We start from the raw sequence: 19,255 nt of genomic DNA, 5'->3' as shown, positions 1-19,255 counted from the left end.
TTATGTTATGTAAATGCACTGTAATTTAAGCTTTAAAACTGCAATGTTTTCTCTCTGCCTCAAGAGAGAAAACCGCAACAACAAAAAATGTTCTCTCCGATGCCAGGAGATGGACCTTTTAAATGGTTTGCCTGACCATGCACTGCCAAAGTCATAGTAGAACTCTTTGTATGCTATTTTTTATCTCACTCCAGTTGTGTTCTGATTATGAGGGGGTCCCCGATGAATTTGCTATCACAAAAGGTGTCCCCGGCCAAAATGTATTTGAGAGCCCCTGAAGTAATTATCTATATTACAACAGTCACATTATTGACTGAATGATTGGGCTCATGTAGTGCTGAATTGATGCCATGAGCGAAGATCACTCTACCATTGAACCACACTGATATAAAATGCATTGGTAGGCCATAGAGAAAGTAATTGAGGGGGTCAGCGGTCAATCTAGTTCTGTGGGTAGGCTACTACCGTGCACGGTGCATTCGCACGTTGTTTAAAATGTGTGTTAAACTGAGTGTGGTTGTGTGCAGTGCACTGCCAAAGCCACAGATCAATAATGATCAGTGGAGAGGGAGACAGACAGGGCCCTGAACCATGCATACTGCTAATGGTCCAACAATGACTGTGTTCACAAGAGAGAGGATGAAGCCAACACATCGGTGACACCAGCTTTGAACTTTTAGGCTACTTGTGCAGATTGTGCACACACACCCACATTATCCACCAATGTAAAGTTGTTCTGATTGATGCATCATTCTTGCATTTCCCAACAGATTGACATTGGATTGTTTCCACTCTCCCCAACATCCCCCACTACCCATCCCCAACACAGAATCCTTCCAGGGGTGAATATGTGCACCATGGCAGTTTAATTGATTTACGAGGAAGGGACAGCAATACGGTGATAATTAAATAATCCAGAATTGTGGAGGCCAAGAAGCCATCACTTTAGTATTTTTACACATATTTATGAGTTGGCTTTTGGTCTCTGGTTTTGGAATGGTAAGTAAAACGGTTTCTTGTTGCAATCTCACTTGGATGATCTGTGTCCATAACTGTCACCCCACTGCTGCTTTGGGGAATGATTCTATGAGTCAGAATCTAGTAAAATAATTTATGTTTTCAATCTCTACTGTTGTTTTAAAATAAGCGAAATCAAGTGTCTATAGGTGTAATATATATATATATATATTACAGATATACAGATTTATCAGATAATATATATATATATTATATCTGTAATACCAATACCTTATTTTGAAGGACACAAATAGGCCTAGACGAGGCTACATATTTGCAGCATGTAACGCATCACAAGCAGGGATGTTGTTACAATGTAACAGCGGGCGGATCTCAAGAAAATGCATGGTAATAATGTTGCATGTCTGAGATTCTGACACAGTGTTGCATATCTGCAATACAGTGTATCTAGTTTGTGCACAACAGTGTGTGAATGTGAGGCGGGCTAGAGTATGGTGACGCAGACCCAACGCGTCTGCTAACTTCAGTTTTAATGACGCGCTAAAAAGACACAGAGCCCACTCTACTCCTCCTCTCATCTGCAACCCATCATACCCACCACCACTCTACCCATCCGTCCCGAAAGGAAAGCTCTCCATAAATTGCTCCGATTTACAGTTTGCTGAGCAATAGTGGGCATGCCACGCTGCGACCGAAACAAGAATTCGAGGAGAACATGGAAAAATTGCCTTCACTTTTACAAATGCACTTTATATTTATTCATCTTTAGTCTGGAACTAAACAGCAGCGTTTCAGGTAAGATCAATATGTTGCTGTCGAATGCTTCTCGGCTTTTCATTCAAGGAAAACTCTGGAGACCGAGAGTCGCAGACTCTTTGTTATTGCATGTCTGAATATCCACCTAAAACGTATTTCGTTTTTTTTTTTTTTTTGGGGGGACCTGGTGGGATTTTTACGGGTACTTTTTATCCGAACTTCACTGATGCATTGGAATGCCACGAAAGTCCGAATTCTGAGTGGAACCAGATGTGTGTGTGTGTGTGTGTGTGTTGGTGGGGGAGGGGGGTGTTTTCTCGTTTGGAAACTTGAAGTGAAGTTCTAATATACCTATAGATACTTCCTTCCGCATCTTCTTTGGAAATGTAAAATGGTAGATATGTCCCACACCCGTGTCCTTCCTTTGTAAACTGGTATGGGACTGACGCGTTGCATATATTTGCCACCTCGGGGGCAGATGTGACCTTTACATCCTGTTATACAGTTACGTCCATCCCTTCTCCTTCCCCGTGTACCGTGTAGGCCTATGGACACGACAGTGACCTCTCGCTTTTGAACACTGACCTGCCTTACTCCTAGGCATGCTATGGGTCGATTTGTAGAGATTAAATCTAGGTTAAAAATAATAATAATCCATGCATGAAGACGGATAACACTAGGCTATAAAAGTTATTTCACTGTCTCTCTGAAATGAAGACAAAGTAGGCCCAGTAACCAACTTGACATTGTGAACAACTTTGGAGGCGGGCCAAACTAAAAACTCGTTTTTTTTCTTCAATGAAATTCTCAGTTCCTCCCATGTGGAAATATAACTTAAATTTACTTGGCCGATCCTATATCACACCTTCAGAGGGAATTGAACTTTCAACAAGATGTATTCAATTCTTTGATACTGAGGTCTACACCAGAACATACATTGTGTGTAATGCGGCCAGAATTAGTTCAGTTAGTACAAGGGAGGGAAAACAGTATCAACCAAGCTGAGTATGATGATTCAAGGTGATGAAGTCAATAAGAAGATCATATACTGTAATTCACCAGCTTCTGTTATTACTGTGTTATTACAGTCATTGTTTTTGGTTTCTGTGTGATTTCTCTAAAAGCACAGTTGTGTCAGCTCTCAATAGAATGTCATGTAGGGCCAGATATATTGTGGTGTCTAGCTGTTACACCTGCAGTGTGGATGGTACTGGGTTTGTTTGCCAACTGCAAAGGCAATGCAGATCTCTCATTCACATGCTTTCATTCTTGTTTTCCATCATACCTATTTATTCTGTCTTTTAAACACTTATTCACATCCTGAGGTCTACCTGGGTGTACAGGTTTCAGAACAATCCCTATCTCCTGGGGCTCGGTCTTACCTTTAGGATCATGGAGGAATTTCAGGTACCACCCCTGTGTCTTTAGACTCGAGCTGTACAGAAAGCAGGAAGCCAACAGCCTGATCAGCCCCTAAAAAAATCCCACCCAACCACCCTCTAAAGGGCTGATCAGCCCCTAATAAATCCCACCCACTCACTGCTGCTTCTCCTCCCCTCCCACTGAGATGTTTGCTGGGAGGGGGCCTACCACCGCTCCAGCAGTTTCAGAGGCTGGCCTGGACCGCCGTAAAAGAAATAGAAACAAACACACTAACAGGCTGGAATGTCCTGTCTATTTGTTGGTTGCTGTTTTTACTGGACAAGGAGATGTTCTGTTTTATAAAGCTTACCCGTAAAACAAGCGTCCCCTTTCATCGCAAACATCTGTCAAAATAAGAAAAAGGTTAAAAGACAATCCTTTGGTCCCACAACCACACCTTCATCTAGACCTGGGGGTCTTTAACCTGAGACCAGAATCTATCATCATTGTTCTTCTTATCCAATAACATCCACCCACACTTTTACTCCATTTTGCTTCTACATCTATGGGAGTGAAATATTTGTTATTTCAAATTTCTATCCCAATGTGGTTCCCAGTCCCATTGCCTCCATCTCTCCAGTACGTCTCACCTCAGTGTGGATCAAGTCAGTCACCTTTGTTTCATGTACCTCGGCCTCCACTGGACCTCTGTGCTCCAGCTCCGGTGCCCTGCTCACACCCCCACGCCCAGAGAGACCTCATCAACACACCAGCCAGAGTTGGAGGAGAAGAAGGCGGTTCTGGGAACATCAAACTCTCTGCTCTTGGCTCCTCATGTTCCGTTGTTCTTGGCTGCAGGTTTAAACCGCTCTCTTTTGCAGCAGGAAACTGGCATTGGTCTGAGCAGGGTGACGGGGCAGGGAGTGGGAGAGAGGGAGAGGAGGGATCAGGCTAGATGGGTGTTGTTCTGGTTGTACTTTCCCAAGGTTTAACTTCCGTCAAAATTTGGTGAAGCTGTTGATCTGTGCTTTACTGTATTGACATCAAACACTTTCAAATCCGCTTCTGGAATTACATTTGAAGTTTGTCTTTTACTCAGCAGAGCCATCTGAGGTTGAACCAACACTTCAAACACAGCTGCAGGGCCCAGGTGTGAACACTTTGAGAAGTTAGAGCTTCAACTTCACATCAGTAACATCAGTGCCCAGCTTGTTGGGTACTAGTCATGTCCTGTGGGAAATTAGTCATCAAGGTCTAATAGGTAGTCTCAGTTTTATTGCCTTGGTAGCCACAGAAAACCAACATTCCTTTTGTTGTGGCTCTGATTCTCATCATGACAAAAGACAAAATGACATTAGGCTGCTTTTAATAACATTTATGTCTCCTAAAAACTCCTCTTACTACACTGTCGTAAGTGTTGCTAAGCCAAGTGTTAGCATGGCCAAAACCATCGTTATGTAAGCCTTGTCAAGGAAATCACACACCACTGGAAGCAGCGCTGCTTACTTCAGAGCATCCGGCATAACCTCTCTGGGGTATGTGGGACGGTAGCGTCCCACCTCACCAACAGCCAGTGAAAGTGCAAGGCACCAAATTCAAAACAACAAAAATCCCATACTTAAAATTCCTCAAGCATACAAGTATTTTACACCATTTTAAAGATACAATTCTCGTTAATCCAGCCACAGTGTCTGATTTCAAAAAGGCTTTACAGCGAAAGCCCCATCAACTCACAGAAAAACACAGCCATTTTTCCAGCCAAAGAGAGGAGTCACGAAAAGCACAAATAGAGATAAAATGAATCACTAACCTTTGATGATCTTCATCAGATGACACTCATAGGACTTCATGTTATACAATACATGTATGTTTTGTTCGATAAAGTGCATATTTATATCCAAAAATTTCATTTTACATTGGCGTGTTATGTTCAGTAGTTCTAAAACATGCAGTGATTTTGCAGAGAGCCACATCAATTTACAGAAATACTAATCATAAATGTTGATGAAAATACAAGTGTTATACATGGAATTAGAGATATACTTCTCCTTAATGCAACCGCTGTGTCCAAATTTTCTTTTTTTTACGGAAAAATGCAATAATCTGAGTACAGCGTTCAGAAAACAAAGCAGCCAAAAAGATATCCGCCATATTGTGTAGTCAACATTAGTCAGAAATAGCATTATAAATATTCACTTACCTTTGACGATCTTCATCAGAATGCACTCCCAGGAATCCCAGTTCCACAATAAATGTTTGATTTGTTCGATAAAGTTCATAATTTATGTCCAAATAGCTTCTTTTGTTAGGGTGTTTGGTAAACAAATCCAAACGCGTGTTCAGAAAAGTTTTTTTTTTTTTTAAGTTAAAAAAGTTCCGTTACAGCCCGTAGAAACTTGTCAAACTAAGTATAGAATCAATCTTTAGGATGTTTTTATCATAAATGTTCAATAATGTTCCAACCGGAGAATTCCATTGTCTGTAGAAAAGCAATGGAACAAGAGCCAACTCTCTTATGACCGCGCGTCAGAGCCTGTGGCACTCTGCCAGACACCTGGCTCAATCCCCTCTCATTAGCCCCCACTTCACAGTAGAAGCCTGAAACAACGTTCTAAAGACTGTTGACATCTAGTGGAAGCCTTAGGAAGTGCAATATGACCCCCTTTACACTGTATATTGGAATGGCAAAGAGTTGAAAAACTACAAACCTCAGATTTCCCACTTCCTGGTTGGATTTTTCTCAGGTTTTTGCCTGCCATATGAGTTCTGTTATACACACATACATCATTCAAACAGTTTTAGAATACTACTAATAATATGCATCTATTAGCATCTGGGACAGAGTAGCAGGCAGTTTACTCTGGGCACCTTATTCATCCAAGCTACTCAATACTGCCCCCCTGTCACCAAGAAGTTAAGCCAGCGCTGTAGATGTCCAAAATGAATTCATTGTTCTGTACAGTGTTCTGACAATTTGGGAAGGGCAAAGTTGAACCCTTAATTTGCACGCAGCTGGGGTGGATTGCCTGTCACGGCAGAGAAGAGCCCGTTTAAAGAACATATAGAAGGGTTGGATTTTCAGACCGGGGTAGCTGGGAGCACTGCTAAATGTTTTGGCATGGACCACAAGGTAAGAAAGATCCTTGAATTGAGAGGCATCAAAGACAGCGACTTTGCTGAACTGTCTGTTCTACAGGGTCCATACGGTATGACATTACCAGGACTCAGATTGTCTTTGCTGTTGGAGAACTGTAGAGCGTGCTTGACTAACTGTAGCAAGGTTATTGAACACATGCCGTTTAATGGAAATTACAGACAATGACTTCCCTAGAGAGAAATGAGTCCATGGAAAGGTTTTTCATTTCAGACTGTTATGGATTGTGTTACTTTAATAATCGGAGTCTGAAATTATAAACTCATGGAACCTGCCCATCATTCTTTTACTTCAATGACAAAGGTGCTATCTATAACCAAAAAGGGTTCTTTGGCTGTCCCAATAGGAGAACCCTTTGAAGAATCCCTTTTGGTTCCAGGTAGAACCCTTTTGGGTTCCAGGTAGAACCCTTTTGGGTTCCAGGTAGAACCCTTCCCACAGAGGGTTTTACATGGAACCCAAAATAGTTATACCTGGAGTGGCGCATTGGCGCATCGGTCAAAGGCACTGCATCTTGCGGCAGGTAGCCTAGTGGTTGCTAGATTGAATCCCTGAGCTGACAATGTAAACATCTGTCGTTCTGCCCTTGAACACGGCAGTTAACCCACTGTTCCTAGGCAGCCATTGTAAATAAGAATTTGTTCTTAACTGACTTGCCTAGTTAAATAAAGGTTAAATAAATAATACAAGTTTAAAAATTCCAAGAGTGCATAGTAAAGATTTTTCCAGAGGCGCACCATTACCATGTGAGAAAAAAGTATTTTGACTCCTGAATCTTTATTGCGTCACAATTAGTGGACAGTAAACAGGACTAACGACATGGTGCTACAGTGAGACGTCTGCAGCAGTCAGCGCTAGCTGGTAATTATATCTGATTACACTGTACAAAGCACTGCCAGTGGAGGCTCACAGCTCTGTGGAATCACTCAGCCATTGTGTTTAGTAACTTCTGCCTTTGCAGCATCTGGAAGCCGTCCAAGGCCACAAGTTGACTATTATTTCTCAACAACTTTGCAACAGAGTTTGAGTGAGTCTGAGAAAAGCTAGTGCTGTACACCGATTGAAGTTCTGCTTTATAACGACTTTGTAGGGACTCTTTTGATGGAGATTCTCCGTCGTTTTAGTGTTGATAGTGCTGCAAGGGCGGTGTTGCTAGTTCTGTGAGAGAGCTACAGTGGACTGATTAGATGACTTGAGGAGGTTTTTGTGCTACAGGCCAGGACCCCTGTTCTGTGTGTGGACTCAAGTATAACCATACCAGAGCCATCTGATTCAGAGGGGTTTGTTTTAAATGCGGAAGACACATTTCAGTTGAATGCATTCGGTTGTGCGACTGACTAGGTATCCCCCCTTTCCCTATGTTCAGTCCAACGCCCAGTGATCTGTCCCACCTTCCCCACATCCTGGCCCCTCAGAGGGCCCCGTGAAGGAGGAATGCTGACGCTCTCTCTCTCTCTCTGTTACTCTTCTCTGGACCTAGATTCACTGAGGAGGGCTTGTGTTTGTTTTGGGGTCATTCCCTTTTTTCTCCTTGCTCTTTGTGTTCACTTAACATCACAGCTGCTCTCTCTCTCCTCTCTTTCTTCCTCTCTTTCTCCCCCTTTCCGTCCCTCGCTCTCTCCTCCACCAGTGCACACACTTTTGAATCACCTGGCCTTAACCTCCCAATCCCCATAACCCCCATTGCAGGAGAAGAAAAAGAAAAGCTCGGAGAAGATGTGGACAGGAGAGAAAACCACAGTGGGTTTTTGGGAAGGTTGTTTTCTTCCCGACATTCCAGTCAAAGTGGCTGGAGTCCAGCCAGTATCTAGCTAGCTTAGACACAGTATCTCGCTTTCTCTCTACCTCCTCCTCTTATCAGTTCATACAGGGCTGGAGTGTATACAGTATACTTGCTCTTGTCTTACACAGAGCCTACAGTAGAGACCCAATGCGCAGGGCACATTGACATATACATTACTACATGAGGATGAACTAAGCCAAGGTACAGTTCATGACATTTCATTGTACTTTTTTTTGAGGATTAACTGTAGGGTCACTCGGTCTGGGTAAATTATTGGCATAATTAAGTAAAGTAATGACATGTATATTATCCGATATTGACAACAGAAACATCTTCAAATATGAAACCAGACATGTTCTCCGGATGAAGTTCCAAACCAGTCCCCCAAAACCTCAGACCGCCCAGTCCTCATTTAGTTCTTTTTTTTTTTTTAAATATAATATGTTTATTATTTTCCAATAAAACATCAAATAAAAAAGACAGCAATACAAACAATGACATTCATTGTACTGTTGAATGGGATGGCCAATTTAGAGGACAAAACAAAACTTAACTCACACATACACAAAATAAAACAAAATCCTATTAGGTGGTACATGTATAAGAAGACAGCATATAGTCATTACAAGCAGTGTAGTTAAGCCAAAAATAAATATTGAGTGGAGTACAGCACAGAGTAGCAGCAGATCATCAACCCAGTTATGAAGCGGGACTAGACCATTTATCCAGTATTGGCTGCCATATTTTGTAAAACATTGGACTTCTATTGGAGGTATTGTATTGAATCTTTTCCATATGTATTACATTCCCTAAATCCCGTAACCACATTTCAAAGGCAGGTACAGTCTCCAATTTCCAAAATTGCAATATGAGCCTTTTGGCTAATAGAGTACATACAAAGAGAGACAGCTTTCCCTTTCCGACTATTCCCATCAACTGTACCAAACAGAGCGATCAATGGGTCTGGGGCTAGAACTCTATTGAAGGCATTAGATACTCTTTTAGTTCTTCAGCCAACCTTCCCTCACATGACATTCAGACCACAGACTCCCCGTGAGGAGAAAGGCCATTCTAGGTCACACGTCTGAAACGGGGAAAATATCCCAGAATCTGACAGGAAATAACAAATAAATAGACATTACCAACATTAAAAGACGCGTGAAAAAACATGTGCAGCCACATTTTAAAAGCAGCAGCCCCCTCCGATGAACACTTGTCTAAACACACAGCCTTGGTAAATGTCTGCTTAAGTTGATACAGGTCTGTGAGCCTCCTCTGGTCTTTCAAATACGCGAATGAAATTATTTCTTTCTCCAACTTTTTTGTCTGTTTTGTCATAGATGTGAGAGGAGATATAACTAGGTGGGCTAGGTATTATTGTGAGAAAGCTAGCCTATGAACAGCACCACAACCAGCTGAAAGATGCTTGCTCTAGCAAAGCAGGACCTCCGTTAACAGTGATATTGATTGTGGTCTCCACATTTGCAGCTAAATATGGAATAGTTCCTGAACAGTGTTATTGACTGTCCTCTCTCTCTCTCTTTCTCGCTTTCTCTCTCGCTTTCTCTCTCTCTCTCTGTGTGTCTCTCTCTCTGTGTTTCTCTCTCTCTCTCTCCCTATGTGTCTCTCTCAATTCAATTCAAGGGGTTTAATTGGCGTGGGAAACATGTGTTAACATTGCCAAAGCAAGTGAGGTAGATAATATACAAAAGTGAAATAAACAATCAAAATTAAAAATTAACAGTAAACATTACACATACAGAAGTTTCAAAACAATAAAGACAAATGTCATATTATATATATACAGTGTACAAATGGTTAAAGGACACAAGATAAAATAAATAAGCATAAATATGGGTTGTATTTACAATGGTGTGTGTTCTTCGCTGGTTGCCCTTTTCTCGTGGCAACAGGTCACAAATCTTGCTGCTGTGATGGCACACTGTGGAATTTCACCCAGTAGATATGGGATTTTATCAAGATTGGATTTGTTTTCGAATTCTTTGTGGATCTGTGTAGATCTGAGGGAAATATGCCTCTCTAATATGGTCATACATGGGCAGGAGGTTAGGAAGTGCAGCTCAGTTTCCACCTCATTTTGTGGGCAGTGAGCACATAGCCTGTCTTCTCTTGAGAGCCATGTCTGCCTACGGCGGCCTTTCTCGATAGCAAGGCTATGCTCACTGAGTCTGTACATAGTCAAAGCTTTCCTTAAGTTTGGGTCAGTCACAGTGGTCAGGTATTCTGCCGCTGTGTACTCTCTGTTTAGGGCCAAATAGAATTCTAGTTTGCTCTGTTTTTTAAATTAATTCTTTCCAATGTGTCAAGTAATTATCTTTTTGTTTTCTCATGATTTGGTTGGGTCTAATTGTGCTGCTGTCCTGGGGCTCTGTGGGGTGTGTTTGTGTTTGTGAACAGAGCCCCAGGACCAGCTTGCTTAGGGGACTCTTCTCCAGGTTCATCTCTCTGTAGGTGATGGCTTTGTTATGGAAGGTTTGGGAATCGCTTCCTTTTAGGTGGTTGTAGAATTTAACGGCTCTTTTCTGGATTTTGATAATTAATGGGTATCGGCCTAATTCTGCTCTGCATGCATTTTTTGGTGTTCTACGTTGTACACGGAGGATATTTTTGCAGAATTCTGCATGCAGAGTCTCAATTTGGTGTTTGTCCCATTTTCTGAAGTCTTGGTTGGTGAGCGGACCCCAGGCCTCACAACCATAAAGAGCAATGGGCACTATGACTGATTCAAGTATTTTTAGCCAGATCCTAATTGGTATGTTGAAATTTATGTTCCTTTTGATGGCATAGAATGCCCTTCTCTCTCTGTGTGTTTCTCTATCTCTCTCTCCACAGAGCCTGTGAATGGTGATGTGTTTGTGTTCTTCCACGAGGGGGCTCAGGGCTGTCTAGGGGTGCAGGGTCACTCCCTGTCCCTGTCCGAGTCCTGCGAGGATGACGCCCAGAAGTGGAAGTGGGTGACCCGGGGCCGACTCTTCAACCTAGGCTCCTCTCTGTGCCTGGGCCTGACAACAGGCAACTACAGCTCCAGGGAGGACGCCTCACTGCTGGGCGTCTACCCCTGTGACAGAGAGCCTCCCGGGGTCCGCTGGACCTGGTACTGTTCCCAGGTGTTGGACAACCTCAACCTGTACCTGCCGTCACCCTCGCACACTGTTAACCCCTCCACTAACTCCTCAGCGGTGGCCTCGGATGTCAAGCCCCTACGGGAGGGGCTCAAGTGGAGGCTCTTTGGGGACGATCAGGACCTTTGTTCTAGGAGCTATCGTGGTGAGTAGAAGAGTTTCTACTTTTGGTTTGCAAAGTAATTCTAGTGGATTACAGCGGATAGGACAGGAGAGGTACTCCAGATATAACAAACTGACCCTAGCCCCCGACACATAAACTACTGCAGCATAAATACTGGAGGCTGAGACAGGAGGGGTCAGGAGACCCTGTGGCCCCATCCGATGACACCCCCGGACAGGTCCAAACATGCAAGATATAACCCAACCCACTTTGCAAAGCACAGCCCCCACACCACTAGAGGGATATCTTCAACCACCAACTTACCATCCTGAGACAAGGCCGAGTATAGCCCACAAAGATCTCCGCCATGGCACAACCCAAGGGGGGGGGCGCCAACCCAAACAGGAAGATCACATCAGTGACTCAACCCACTCAAGTGACGCACCCCTCCTAGGGATGGTATGAAAGAGCCCTAGTAAGCCAGTGACTCAGCCCCTGTAATAGGGTTAGAGGCAGAGAATCCCAGTGGAGAGAGGGGAACCGGCCAGGCAGAGACAGCAAGGGCGGTTCGTTGCTCCAGAGCCTTTCCGTTCACCTTCACACTGCTGGGCCAGACTACACTCAATCATATGACCCACTGAAGAGATGAGTCTTCAGTAAAGACCGAGTTTGCGTTTCTCACATGGGTAGGCAGACCATTCCATAAAAATGGAGCTCTATAGGAGAAAGCTCTGCCTCCAGCTGTTTGCTTAGAAATTCTAGGGACAATTAGGAGGCTGCGTCTTGTGACCGTAGCGTACGTGTAGGTATGTACGGCAGGACCAAATCAGAGAGATAGGTAGGGTTAGTCAGCTGTGTTGTACTGTTGAGGAGGGTACAGCTCTATCTGTTCAGACGCATGCTGCAAATTTTTTTGCCCTGGGCCTCTCTGTCGACTGTATGACTGACTGGCAGTCCGCCAGCAAGATAGCTAAGGAAAGCCCTCTCGCTCTGTGTTTGTAAACTCAAGACGTAAACAGTGGAATGCCCTTGCCCTCACATAGCCTACAGTAGAGCTGGCTCATTAAACCGGAAATGATTGACACCGACCATACCGATCATTTATCGCAGGCATTTCACTGATATCGTTCATTATGATACGTAGCCTGTACTAGAGAAACGTGAAGTTTGACATGAAGTAAGTGTGTTAATGTGGGTGATTGTTAATGGGACAGTTGATGGCTACAACCATCAGACACGTAGTAAGTTAGTAGTTTAAAGGAAACGTTTAAAAAACTTGTTGCACATTAATGTTATAAACTATCCCTCTATTTATCATTATTGCATCAATTCAGGCAATTTATCACAATGTGGATTTTTGTCCATATCACCCAGTTCTAGCCTACGTATGTTAGTGTTTACGTAGGACCTAGGAGTTGAAGCCCCCCGCTGAAGGGATAACAGTGTGGTTTTGAAGCAAAGCCTCGTTTCCACTATTATTAGTAGTATTATTATTCATGCAGATATAAATGTTATTATTTAAGTTGCACAGACAGCCTTTCTGCTGGGCTTAGTCTTTGAAATACCGTCTCTAGCCTGTCTGACTGCAATTAAAACCAGATCTCCTACAACCTAAGTCCAGAAAACGACTTCTTTACTTTCCTCCTGTCTCTTTCCTCTCCTTCTTTACTTTCCTCCTATATCTTTCCTCTCCTTCTTTACGTTCCTCCTCTATCTTTCCTCTCCTTCTTTACGTTCCTCCTCTATCTTTCCTCTCCTTTACGTTCCTCCTCTATCTTTCCTCTCCTTCTTTACTTTCCTCCTCTATCTTTCCTCTCCTTCTTTACGTTCCTCCTCTATCTTTCCTCTCCTTCTTTACGTTCCTCCTCTATCTTTCCTCTCCTTCTTTACGTTCCTCCTCTATCTTTCCTCTCCTTCTTTACGTTCCTCCTCTTTCCTCTCCTTCTTTACGTTCCTCCTCTATCTTTCCTCTCCTTCTTTATCTTTCCTCTCCTTCTTTACGTTCCTCCTCTATCTTTCCCTCTCCTTCTTTACGTTCCTCCTCTATCTTTCCTCTCCTTCTTTACGTTCCTCCTCTATCTTTCCTCTCCTTCTTTACGTTCCTCCTCTATCTTTCCTCTCCTTCTTTACGTTCCTCCTCTATCTTTCCTCTCCTTCTTTACGTTCCTCCTCTATCTTTCCTCTCCTTCTTTATCTTTCTTTCCTCTCCTTCTTTACGTTCCTCCTCTATCTTTCCTCTCCTTCTTTACGTTCCTCCTCTATCTTTCCTCTCCTTCTTTACGTTCCTCCTATATCTTTCCTCTCCTTCTTTACGTTCCTCCTATATCTTTCCTCTCCTTCTTTACGTTCCTCCTATATCTTTCCTCTCCTTCTTTACGTTCCTCCTATATCTTTCCTCTCCTTCTTTCCTCCTATATCTTTCCTCTCCTTCTTTACGTTCCTCCTCTATCTTTCCTCTCCTTCTTTACGTTCCTCCTATATCTTTCCTCTCCTTCTTTACGTTCCTCCTATATCTTTCCTCTCCTTCTTTACGTTCCTCCTATATCTTTCCTCTCCTTCTTTACTTTCCTCCTGTCTCTTTCCTCTCCTTCTTTACTTTCCTCCTATATCTTTCCTCTCCTTCTTTACGTTCCTCCTCTATCTTTCCTCTCCTTCTTTACGTTCCTCCTCTATCTTTCCTCTCCTTTACGTTCCTCCTCTATCTTTCCTCTCCTTCTTTACTTTCCTCCTCTATCTTTCCTCTCCTTCTTTACGTTCCTCCTCTATCTTTCCTCTCCTTCTTTACGTTCCTCCTCTATCTTTCCTCTCCTTCTTTACGTTCCTCCTCTATCTTTCCTCTCCTTCTTTACGTTCCTCCTCTATCTTTCCTTCTTTACTCCTTCCTCTTACGTTCCTCCTCTATCTTTCCTCTCCTTCTTTACGTTCCTCCCTCTATCTTTCCTTCCTTTCCTCTCCTTCTTTACGTTCCTCCTCTATCTTTCCTCTCCTTCTTTACGTTCCTCCTCTATCTTTCCTCTCCTTCTTTACGTTCCTCCTATATCTTTCCTCTCCTTCTTTACGTTCCTCCTATATCTTTCCTCTCCTTCTTTACGTTCCTCCTTATCTTTCCTCTCCTCCGTTCCTCCTATATCTTTCCTCTCCTTCTTTACGTTCCTCCTATATCTTTCCTCTCCTTCTTTACGTTCCTCCTATATCTTTCCTCTCCTTCTTTACGTTCCTCCTATATCTTTCCTCTCCTTCTTTACGTTCCTCCTATATCTTTCCTCTCCTTCTTTACGTTCCTCCTATATCTTTCCTCTCCTTCTTTACGTTCCTCCTCTATCTTTCCTCTTCTTCTTTTCTTTCCTTTTTTTGTGGGGAGGCAAAAGGCATTTGTAACTTTTAACTGCCATTCCGCACAACTTGCTTTTGTGAAGTCAACAGGCTGCTGAATAAAGAATGCCACGGACATTAGTCACCCCGCTGTGTAGCTAGCAGGCTAGCAGCTTGACACGAACCAGCCACTGGTGGAGAAGAGAGGGAAATGAAGGAGGGAGGGAACTTTCTAGGCCTTTCCCCCTTTTTAACACATATGCCCTACTTTCCATGGGTCTGGCTCGTTCTCTGTGTGTTTTGGTAACATCGCAGACGCCCTTCCAGTCCCTTTCTTTACAGCTCTTTCTCTCTACCGCTCTCTTTCTCCCTTTCTCTCTTTCTCCCTTTCTCCCTCTCTCTCAATCCTTCCTCGCTCGCTCTCTTCCCTCTCCCGCTCTCTCTCTTTCTCCATCGTGTCTTGGAGAGTTGATTTGAGTTGTCCCCGCTGTCCTTTCCTTCATACCCCGCTGTCCAGTGGAATGCAGAGGCTACCGTGGCAACCCATGGGCATTTTGTCAAACTGTGGAGATCAGGTTTCATTCAAAATAAAGTTCATTCAACTCTCAAAGAATAATGGAGTTTAGTTTATACATGGCAGTCTCATAATAGACTGGGAAAAATAACTAAAACAGCTGCTTATAAAACTAAACTCAAAATTCTATTATTTTAGAGAAAGTTTTTTGGAAAGAGTATCTTTCCTACCCTTGTCACTTGCTAGTGAAAATGAAAATGACTTTGTCTGGCATACTATTCAGTTTGAGACAGTAAATCGTTTTTATAAAGCTTTGTCCTGATGTATTTATCTCTCAGATGTAAATTGTTTGATTGTTTTTCCATTATCTGGTCTATTTTGGTTTATTGTTTACCTTTGATGGACTTTCCCAAGTACACAGATTTGCTTGCTCAGTAAAAACTATCCATACAAATCAATTTGGGACAGAAAGTGGCGCTTCAGTGCCGGTGCATCCTGGGATTTGAAGTCTTTCCATCGTGTGCCTTTGCAGAGATCTATACTATCCAGGGGAACTCTCACGGTCGGCCCTGCTACCTGCCCTTCATGTACGATAGCCAGTGGTTCCACAACTGCACCAGTATTGGCAGAGAGGACGGTCACCTGTGGTGTGCCACCACCTTCGACTATGGCAAGGACGAACTCTGGGGCTTCTGTCCTGTTAAGAGTGAGTCACCGTCTCACACAGCTATATTCCCCCTCCACCTCCTCCACATCCCCCCCACACACACACACGCACCACAGACTCTCTCTATGACTTTTTCCCCCTTGCAATGATCTCTGTTTCTCCCTCCCCTCCTCTCTCTCCCACTCCCTCCCTCCCCTCCCAGGCAATGACTGTGAGACGTTCTGGGACACAGACCCCCTGACAGACAGCTGCTACCAGTTCAACTTCCAGGCCACCCTGTCATGGAGCGAGGCTCGCATCAGCTGCCAACAGCAGGGGGCTGACCTGCTCAGTGTCACCAAGCTGCATGAGCAGACCTACATCAATGGTAGGAGACCAGAGGAGAGTCTAAAATGCAGTCCTTTGTGCTACAACACGGGAGCGCTTTTCTTCCTTATTCTCAGTTTGATGGAAATGTGTTTATAGGTCTGTTGTGAACTGGTATTAGACATGGCTGTTAAACAACTATGTATTAAGCGTGTATAAGCCATTTAAAAGCATACCTTACAATCAAGGGTTACCGTCTTTTCTCAACTCGCCTCTTCTCTAATAGTTTTAAAGAGGTGGAGTGTGATCTTGCCTCTGTTTATAAAACATCTTGTGTTTTTAAGAGAAGTCTCTCCCCGCTGCTGTAGGTTTGCTGACTGGTTACAGTGCTGCTCTGTGGATCGGTCTGAATGACCTGGACATCACCGGAGGCTGGCAGTGGGCTGACTCCTCCCCGCTCAAATACCTCAACTGGGAGAATGGTGAGAGAACACTGTCTTTAACCCAACCCAACCTCAACCATCCTCAACAGTCTTTTTAACACAACCTCAACCATCCTCAAACATCTTTCTAACCCAACCTCAACCATCCTCAACCGTCTTTTTAACCCAACCTCAACCATCCTCAACCGTCTTTTTAACCCAACCTCAACCATCCTCAAACATCTTTCTAACCCAACCTCAACCATCCTCAACCTTCTTTTTAACCCAACCTCAACCATCCTCAAACATCTTTCTAACCCAACCTCAACCATCCTCAAACATCTTTCTAACCCAACCAAACCCAACCTCATCCATCCTCAACCATCATTTTAAAAGCAGATTGATGTTTATTGTCCTGAATCTTGCCCTGGAAGCAGAACTGAGCGATCTCCGCTAGATGGGCCAGCTGTAAAGTCAAAATTGACTAGATAGTAAAAATGTATGAAAACATAAATTATTTGTTTGGTCTTAATGTAAGGTTAGGGTTAGGCATTAGGGTTAACAGGGTTAGGGTTATGGTTATGGTTAGGTTTAAAATCAGGTTTTATGACTTTGTGGCCGTGCCAGCAAGTGACCACTGCAGAGCTGCTTTCAGGGCAATATTCATGACAATAAATGCCAACCTGCTCCTTTTAACCCAAACCAATCTCATCCCTCTTCAACCATCCTTTTAACCTTATCCATCCTCAACCATAATTTTAACCTCATCCATCCTCAACCATTCTTTTAACCTCATCCATCCTCAACCATCCTTTTAACCTTATCTGTCCTCAGCCATCCTTTTAACCTTATCTGTCCTCAGCCATCCTTTTAACCATATCCATCCTCAGCTATCCTTTTAACCTTATCTGTCCTCAGCCATCCTTTTAACCATATCCATCCTCAGCTATCCTTTTAACCTTATCCGTCCACAACCATCCTTTTAACCTTATACATCCTCAACCATCCTTTTAACCTTATCCGTCCTCAACCATCCTTTTAACCTTATACATCCTCAACCATCCTTTTAACCTTATCAATCCTCAACCATCCTTTTAACCTTATCCATCCTCAGCCATCCTTTTAACCTTATCCGTCCTCAACCATCCTTTTTTACCTTATCCATCCTCAACCATCCTTTTAACCTTATCCGTCCTCAACCATGTTATTTATTTATTTTTTATTTCACCTTTATTTAACCAGGTAGGCAAGTTGAGAACAAGTTCTCATTTACAATTGCGACCTGGCCAAGATAAAGCAAAGCAGTTCGACACATACAACGACACATGGAGTAAAACAAACATACAGTCAATAATACAGTAGAAAAATAAGTCTATATACGATGTGAGCAAATGAGGTGAGATAAGGGAGGTAAAGGCAAAAAAAGGCCATGATGGCGAAGTAAATACAATATAGCAAGTAAAACACTGGAATGGTAGATTTGCAGTGGAAGAATGTGCAAAGTAGAAATAAAAATAATGGGGTGCAAAGGAGCAAAATAAATAAAATAAAATAAATACAGTAGGGAAAGAGGTAGTTGTTTGGGCTAAATTATAGGTGGGCTAATAGGTGCAGTAGTCTGTGAGCTGCTCTGACAGCTGGTGCTTAAAGCTAGTGAGGGAGATAAGTGTTTCCAGTTTCAGAGATTTTTGTAGTTCGTTCCAGTCATTGGCAGCAGAGAACTGGAAGGAGAGGTGGCCAAAGAAAGAATTGGTTTTGGGGGTGACCAGAGAGATATACCTGCTGGAGCGCATGCTACAGGTGGGTGATGCTATGGTGACCAGCGAGCTGAGATAAGGGGGGACTTTACCTAGCAGGGTCTTGTAGATGACATGGAGCCAGTGGGTTTGGCGACGAGTATGAAGCGAGGGCCAGCCAACGAGGGCGTACAGGTCGCAATGGTGGGTAGAATATGGGGCTTTGGTGACAAAGCGGATGGCACTGTGATAGACTGCATCCAATTTGTTGAGTAGGGTATTGGAGGCTATTTTGTAAATGACATCGCCGAAGTCGAGGATTGGTAGGATGGTCAGTTTTACAAGGGTATGTTTGGCAGCATGAGTGAAGGATGCTTTGTTGCAAAATAGGAAGCCAATTCTAGATTTAACTTTGGATTGGAGATGTTTGATGTGGGTCTGGAAGGAGAGTTTACAGTCTAACCAGACACCTAGGTATTTGTAGTTGTCCACGTATTCTAAGTCAGAGCCGTCCAGAGTAGTGATGTTGGACAGGCGGGCAGGTGCAGACAGCGATCTGTTCAAGAGCATGCATTTAGTTTTACTTGTATTTAAGAGCAATTGGAGGCCACGGAAGGAGAGTTGTATGGCATTGAAGCTTGCCTGGAGGGTTGTTAACACAGTGTCCAAAGAAGGGACTGAAGTGTACAGAATGATGTCGTCTGCGTAGAGGTGGATCAGAGACTCACCAGCAGCAAGAGCGACATCATTGATGTATACAGAGAAGAGAGTCGGTCCAAGAATTGAACCCTGTGGCACCCCCATAGAGACTGCCAGAGGTCCGGACAGCAGACCCTCCGATTTGACACACTGAACTCTATCAGAGAAGTAGTTGGTGAACCAGGCGAGGTAATCATTTGAGAAACCAAGGCTGTCGAGTCTGCCGATGAGGATGTGGTTATTGACAGAGTTGAAAGCCTTGGCCAGGTCAATGAAAAGGGCTGCACAGTAATGTTTCTTATCGATAACGGTTAAGATAT

At 43.4% G+C, this 19,255-nt stretch overlaps 1 protein-coding gene across 1 annotated transcript in view; it reads left to right on the top strand.

Annotated features, from left to right (window-relative positions):
- Window positions 1-1,517: 1,517 nt before the first annotated feature.
- The window catches only part of LOC112258595 (mannose receptor, C type 2), a 51,614-nt gene continuing 33,876 nt past the window's right edge, over window positions 1,518-19,255 (top strand). The window contains exons 1-5 of the mRNA XM_024433067.2: window positions 1,518-1,773; window positions 10,887-11,321; window positions 15,638-15,811; window positions 15,975-16,139; window positions 16,447-16,560. Of these exons, the coding sequence (XP_024288835.1) occupies window positions 1,656-1,773; window positions 10,887-11,321; window positions 15,638-15,811; window positions 15,975-16,139; window positions 16,447-16,560 (1,006 nt within the window). The 5' untranslated portion in view covers window positions 1,518-1,655. The remainder of the gene's footprint in view (window positions 1,774-10,886; window positions 11,322-15,637; window positions 15,812-15,974; window positions 16,140-16,446; window positions 16,561-19,255) is intronic.

This window comes from Oncorhynchus tshawytscha, linkage group LG09, assembly GCF_018296145.1.
Source record: "Oncorhynchus tshawytscha isolate Ot180627B linkage group LG09, Otsh_v2.0, whole genome shotgun sequence".
Taxonomy (NCBI): Eukaryota; Metazoa; Chordata; class Actinopteri; order Salmoniformes; family Salmonidae; genus Oncorhynchus; species Oncorhynchus tshawytscha.
The sequence above is the reverse complement of the archived record's forward strand: the minus strand, read 5'-3'. Positions and strand labels throughout refer to the sequence as shown.